General features: G+C 41.0%; 1 protein-coding gene across 2 annotated transcripts in view; it reads right to left on the bottom strand.

The window, feature by feature from the left end:
- Positions 1 to 270: 270 nt before the first annotated feature.
- The window catches only part of LOC119290701, a 22226-nt gene continuing 14782 nt past the window's right edge, over positions 271 to 7714 (bottom strand). For both annotated transcript variants that reach the window (XM_037569335.1, XM_037569334.1), the window contains exon 2: positions 271 to 723. In XM_037569335.1, the coding sequence (XP_037425232.1) occupies positions 464 to 723 (260 nt within the window). In that variant the 3' untranslated portion in view covers positions 271 to 463. The remainder of the gene's footprint in view (positions 724 to 7714) is intronic.

Raw genomic sequence — 7714 nt, forward strand, 5'->3', positions numbered from 1 at the left:
TGAAGAACCGAGGATGTAAGATGTGTGTTACTGAGACTTGCATTGTTCTTGATTATTTTAGCTCCGTGAGTAGCATTTTAATATTTTTAAAGCATTTTAATATTTTTAAAGCCTGTGGCAGCACAGGGGCATTCTACTAGTAGAGGTGATTGACATCTCTTCTACTAATTCTAACACCCTCCTAGTTGACTGGTCTTCATGAACTTCCGCAAAGTCGACCTGAATTCGTAAATGTGTACCAATTCAGGGAGATTCACAAAACCAGGCAAGTTTGGTAAATTTACAATTCTTGCTTTAGGATATTATAATAATAGCAACATGCACTAGGCACCAGCATAATACCAACAAGATACATCTTACAAATCAGCATCAAAGCAGAATTAAAACAACATTCTTCATGAAGGCTCCACCGGTCAAATTGTTCTATACAAGCATAACTATAAATTACTACTGTAAACTGCTATCACATTTCAATGATCCATAAATTCTCGATGCTTTCATCCCCGTCAGGCCTCGGAGGAAAGTGCTCCTCTATACCACGTACAGTTGCACAGTCCCTCTCAGCATCGAACACGATGAAGTCTACAAGCAGAGGAAAACCATAATCCCAGTGATCATCTCCATTCCCAATCTCACCGTCATAGTCTTCAAATCCGCCATGGTGTTCTTTGTTGATAGGGTGGTTGATCTTCATGTATTCAAGGGTACAAGCTCTACATCCACCTACATGGTCCAGAAAGGAGAATTAGCAAAGGAGATTTTCACAACAAAAAAAAAAGTATAGAACATTTGATATAGCAAATAAAATGACAAAACCATGTAGCTGGTTCATTAAGGTTCGGCTAGCCAATATAGCTTGCCTGGATCAGGATGGCAGATAACCTAAACATGCAATAACTACATGAAGTTTATTATATTTACCATTGCATACGGATGTACAAAACAAAATGGAGTCTGGATCACGAAGACAAACCGAAGGCAGATTGAAAAGGGAATTTAATTTATGAGACCACCGGAAAAAGAAATTTTGAGATTAGAATAAGGTTCGAAATACTAAGGGTGACTTGAATTAGCTTGGAAATACTAAGGGTGACTCAACTCAAACTATTTAGAGATGCAAATGTTAAAACTGCAGAGCAAGGAAGACTTCATGAAAGCTGACACATCAATATGTATTCGATAATGATATTTGGAACAGCAAAACCCTGTGAAAAATTCCGTTTGGTTGTCTATCAGGAATGTATATTATGAGGCTATATTGCAAAGCCAGGGAACTGACACCCTTTTGCGTTTATATTGCCAGAATCTGCCGTGACCTGGGCTGGTGCTCTGGAAATAATAATATTAAAAATTATACTCCATATCACTCGTGACCTTTCAAGGAGTATACTTGTTCTCAATACATCTAGACAGAGTTTATAGGTTTCAATAAAACAGAAGCATCAAGCATCCACTTGTTTCGGTAGTTAAGGAAAAGAGAGTACCATGACTTTTCTTCATGCAATAGCCAACACTTACATCATATTTAAAATTCAGTTTTTTAGCTGTGAACCAGTAGGATCTATTACTAATTGAACTCATGCAAGTCATGACGAGATTAATGCACTGCTAGCATAAACAATTCATCCGCACTTTGATTCTCACGGAACTACGAGCTTACAGCAGATTGCATGGTATGTAGGACAAGGACCACTACCAGCAATAGTTCTCTAATGTGAACAATGATATGTCTAAACCAGCACAGTTTTGCTGCTAGTATCTAGTTGTCTTAAGTTAAACCCTACATAATGTATGTAAACTCTACATGTTGACCAAGTTTATAGAAAAAATGTCAACATCTACAATACTCAATAAATAAAAACATATTTTATGACGGATTTCTGATACTGATTTTGGTATTGTACATGCTGATTTTTTTTCTAGAAACTCGATTGAACTTAAATGAGTTTGACTTGCGACAAACTAGGACATGCTTTAAAAATTGAAAAGGACCGAATAGCTTAGTATAGGCAGTTTTAAACCGTAAATGGATCAACCAAATAAGGTTATTTTCGAAATCCATAACATACAATTGAAATACTGATACATCTATTGTTTAGGGAGTAAAATGCCCCATTAGTCCATGAACTCGGATTTAAATGAACACTTAAGTTCATAAACTCAAAAAGATCACATACTTTAGTCCATAAACCCATTCAAGTGATACACTTAAAGCCAAAAACGGTTCAGGATATAATTTTTTGCGGCTGTCACTTGTGTAAACAGAGGACCGCACCTGCTAGACTTGGTTTTCCTGGGGATCTTTTTGCAAAATATGTTTATCTCCCTTCTCTCCGAGCAGGAGAATGCCGTCCCGGTCTCCGGGACGGCAACGACGGGAAGAGGGGGGCGGTGAGGCCACTCATGGCCCAGCATACCGCCACCATGGCCTCGGCAGGGACTTAGGCGCTCAGCAGGTTGCTCCACAGCGCCCACCACTGGACTGCCTCATAAGCACCAACGACTGAACGTCAACCACAATGGCACGTAAGAATAATAAGTGCTAACAACCCAACACCACTACTGAATTGAACTCAATATCAAAACGCATCACAATTCACAAGCTCGTTCAGAATGAGAGCAGCCACCCCAAAAATCCAATCCTAATATGTTAGTTACCCCGGACTAGCAAGAAACAAACGATACAACATCTGGCAAAGACATAGCACGCGCGTGATCTCCAGTCAACCGAGGATGTCGCACTACCACCAGACTAACCCTATTGACTCTGAAGGCGTCGAGCTTTTGCACCCCGCATGAATACTCAGTACATCCACTGCGCGAGCTCAGAGCAGGCGCCTTCCAGCATGGCCTTGGTGCGGGTGACGAAGGTGAAGGAAAGGCTCGCGAAACGCCTGGAAAGCGAGTGGAATGGAGCAGAACAGCGAGAAAAGGGGATCAACGGATATCAGATGAAGAGATGCAAGTAAGGCGGGACAAGAGAACATACCAAAACGTACTGGTTTGTCTTGAATCTATGGCAACGCACGGACATTCAGCTAGTCCAATCCTAGTATGTCAGTTACACCGGACTAGCAACAGACTAACCGTACAACATCTGGCAAAGAACTAGCACGAGTGTGATGTTGCACTGCCGCCTGACTACGCCACGTTGACTCCGACAGCATCTAGCTTTTGCACCCCGTGTGAATACTCATTACACCCAGTGCGCGAACTCGGACCTGAGACCACGCGCCAAAACAGTGGCTCGTGTTAGGGTTACCCTTGGCTGCTCTCTCCTCGCGCCATCGGCCCCCTCCTCGCACTGCTGGATGTGAGTCGGCGCGGATCTGAAGCCCCTCCTCGCATCCCTCCTCACCTCGGTCGAAGCTCCTTCATCTCACGCCACTCCTAACGCCGCCAGCCGCTGGCCTCCAACCTCGTCCCGACACAGATATAGCGCCCGCCCTCACACTCTTCTGCTCCTCAGGCAATGCCTGTGAACCCGTTTTTTAGCTCCCCGTCTCCCCCTTCGAGCTCTTCTGGAGCCCAAAAAGCTTGTCTTAGATTTATCTATATACAGATGTTTCTAACATTAAAACGTGTCTAGATACATCCGTATAAAGTAATGGTATCAATGTTTTCCAATATTGATGATTCTGAAGTAATCTGAGAGCAGGAAGTGGTAGGCTTAATTTCAGTTAGATAAATAGGTGTACTGCAGCAGCATATATTCATGTAATCCCTTGTATTTTTCTCGCCAGGTTCATGCTTTATACATCGTGTATATACGCATAGAGTACAACCACATAAACTGGAGTTTGTAGTATCGGCAGTAAACAGGGGTGCAGCTAAGTAGTAGCATGTCCCTATTATAAATGGGTAGAAAAATAAGAGCTTGTCAAAAGAACAATATCTCTGTTACATGATATAAGAATCAATGTTTAGTTTTATGCATGTGTAAAAGCACTACATTATCATGCAAATAGTATCAGGTTCAAAGCCTTAATAATGGTAGATAAACCCAAATTTAATCCATCTTATAATTTAGTATACACAAAACATTCCTGTGAGAATTACTGCAATAAGAATACTAGCTGCTAGCATGTATCTAATCAGTGTTCAAGAAAGCCTTTTTAAGCAACGCTTAAGCTCTGAGCGATGGCAAAAAGCTTCGCTTTTGCCCTAAGCAGTAGATTAAGCGGGGTTTTAAAAAACAATTGGCCAGAATTTGGCTGTTTTTCAACTACTTCTGCTTGTCTACCTGCGCAATAATGGCAGTATGCCATTTATCTTATTATTAGGTCTGTTCAAGAACTATTTCCTTCATATTCTGGCAAAATTCTGGCCACATGATCCCTGTTAGGTTATGTCTATTTGAACTCAACTACATTTTAGTTGTTATTTTGCTTGCTATGCGAACCTGATGTGTATTTGCCATGGTGTGAACTGTATTTCAGATGCTATTTCAATTACCCATGTGCAATGTTTCCTATTTTCCTGTGTATATTATTCAAAATCTGTCAAATTCTAGCCAATTTTGAAAAACACTTAAGCGCCCATTGTTCTAAGTTGTGGCCTTCCGCTTCGCTTACGCTTTCCAATTAGATATGATCCCTGATTGAAAATCTCAGTTGTTAATTGCTGAATGCAGTACGCACTTGTCCTGAAACATAGTGTGTGCGGTGTTGGTCTGTACAGGAATTGATTGTATGCATTCCTAAATAATGTACGGGCGGGAGCTAAACTGAAGCTTGCTGCTTGTGAGGTGCCAGCCATAAACATGTATATATGACTGTTGTTGGTCAGTTCTCCATAGGTAATTTATCATGTCTCAATTAATAATAATCTCATCCTGTGCGTACAGTTGAGATATACAGTTCTATCTTAGATTTGTATGTGCTACACAACTAGCTCTAGGTCTACTTGTGCTTAAGGTTCAGTAGTGTACATATATCATGGAGTTGATGCGCGGTGTTTGGTTAGACTATTTGAGATGGTGCTTTTTCCCAAATAAGAATTCACATGAGGGGTTGCATGATGTCTTCCTGTTGTCATGTTAGTTGCAAATAGCCCACCTCTTCTGGAGATATGTGCTTGTCTACTAATGGTCATGTTAACATGGTTTACTCTATTCTCCATACCGAGATACTTTTGCAGAAACATTCTCTGAATCAGTGCTTTTTATCGGTCATACTGAAGTGTGTTCAGAAACTATTATCACAAACTAACAATCCTGAATTCCTGATCCTTCATTTCTCTTGGACCATGTCTAAGACAAACAAACCTCTGTGTTTACATTTTTGCACTCTGGCTGGTGTTATTCTACTTTTCCTTTAGATATGAATTTCTTTATGTGCACCTACCCCATATTATTGCTATTATATAAATGTTATGAAAACTGATAGCTGTTTCAAAGTCCTTGATTTGCAAGTAATATCCATTTGGTCAATTTTGTTTATAAAGAACCTACGGCATAATAACTTTGGTTTAATTGGTCGATAGTACCTCTGTATTATTGCAGAAATACTTAAGAACATGCATTTGGGCGTGAGCTTGCCTAAGAAATATTTATTTGCTGTACCAAGTGTCGGCTGTAGAAGAGGTCAATGAATATAAAAGAAATCTGCAGCCAGATTCCCTCAGCCACAACATCTTATAAGATATACGCACAACCAAAAACACAATGTTTGCCTCAATACTATTCTTTGCTTATTAGTCTAACTAGCAACACAAGTATGCATAGGATGTCTTGACAAAACGCAACAAGGAGAGAACAGTTTGATGTGACCAGTGGCGGAGCCAGGAAATTAAGATTAGGGGGGCCAAATGACCCAATTTCACAAACTAACAATCCTGAATTCCTGATCCTTCATTTCTCTTGGACCATGTCTAAGACAAACAAACCTCTGTGTTTACATTTTTGCACTCTGGCTGGTGTTATTCTACTTTTCCTTTAGATATGAATTTCTTTATGTGCACCTACCCCATATTATTGCTATTATATAAATGTTATGAAAACTGATAGCTGTTTCAAAGTCCTTGATTTGCAAGTAATATCCATTTGGTCAATTTTGTTTATAAAGAACCTACGGCATAATAACTTTGGTTTAATTGGTCGATAGTACCTCTGTATTATTGCAGAAATACTTAAGAACATGCATTTGGGCGTGAGCTTGCCTAAGAAATATTTATTTGCTGTACCAAGTGTCGGCTGTAGAAGAGGTCAATGAATATAAAAGAAATCTGCAGCCAGATTCCCTCAGCCACAACATCTTATAAGATATAAGCACAACCAAAAACACAATGTTTGCCTCAATACTATTCTTTGCTTATTAGTCTAACTAGCAACACAAGTATGCATAGGATGTCTTGACAAAAGGCAACAAGGAGAGAACAGTTTGATGTGACCAGTGGCGGAGCCAGGAAATTAAGATTAGGGGGGCCAAATGACCCAATTTTTTTATTACAGGGGCCAATCTACACTGATGCATGTATTTTCTTTTAATTTTTGCACTGTTCATCTTCAAACTACTAGCAAAGCAGGGATGTCAGGGGGGGGGGCCCTGCTGGTCCCCCCCTGTCTCCGCCACTGGATGTGACATCTCCCTTTCAAACAATATATCATCTTCTGGTTCTTTAATATCTATTGCACAACATATAACTATCCAAATTATTCTTTGTAAACCAACTCAAAAAGACGTGAAATGATGATCACATCTGCTAAGACAATCTTGAAATATTTTGCGGGGTCTATGTTTCTGTGTACTTAAGTTAAAGGAATCACCTACTGCCTAAAGACTTGCCCAGACTATGAATCTGAGACATAATGATGCTCTTAATCACCCTAAGTGATTGCTAAAACCTAACTTTACCAACAAAGACAAACCTTTTTAAAACACCCCAGGTTTGGCGCAGCAGACCAAGGGTGTCACACCCTAGCTAGTCATGCATTAGAGTGTTGCATCATGTTTACTCTTTCATCAGAAACTTGAAATGGGGATCTGTGAAACCCTCAGAACCATTTTGAAAATGACCCAAATAAAAATTTCTCCAAAAGGGTCCAAGAAAATGCTCATGTTGCTCTCTGAAAATATTGGACAGAGATAAAAATCAAACCAATATTTTTAGTGGCTCATGGACATTTATTTTGGGCATTTGGAATAAATGCATAAATATTTGCATTGGAAATATATTAATTATATATATTAATATATGCCCAAATATTATGCCAATTATAAAAGAGCTCTGGAATAATATAAATAGCTCCTGCAAAAATTGGCATAAGTTAAATAAATGATTTAATATATTATTTAAATCAAACAAATGTCAGAAATTAAAAAAAAAGAAAATATATAACAGGAGGAGCTTACCTGGGCTCCTCCACTGTGCGGCCCAGCCAGCTGGCTGGCCCAGCCAGCAGCCGGCCCAGCCCACCTCCCTCCTCTGTCGTCTTCGTCCCGACAAAGGGAGGGGAGTGTGGCCGGCGCGCGCGCGCGCCACCGCGCCACGCCACCTGCTCGCCTGCTTGCCTGGCCTCCCCTCCTCGCTCGACGCCCTGGACGACGCCACGCCCTCCCCCCTGCTCTCTCACTCTCCCCCGGCTCTCCTCTCCTCTCTCTCGCTCCCCCTCTCACACGGCCGAACACCACCGTCGCCGCCGTTCGCCATAGCCACCGTCTCCGACCACCCCTCGCTCCCCCGACTAGCTCAGGAGCTCCGCCTCGACTCCCTC

Source organism: Triticum dicoccoides, chromosome 4B (genome assembly GCF_002162155.2).
Source record: "Triticum dicoccoides isolate Atlit2015 ecotype Zavitan chromosome 4B, WEW_v2.0, whole genome shotgun sequence".
In the NCBI taxonomy this organism is placed as follows: Eukaryota; Viridiplantae; Streptophyta; class Magnoliopsida; order Poales; family Poaceae; genus Triticum; species Triticum dicoccoides.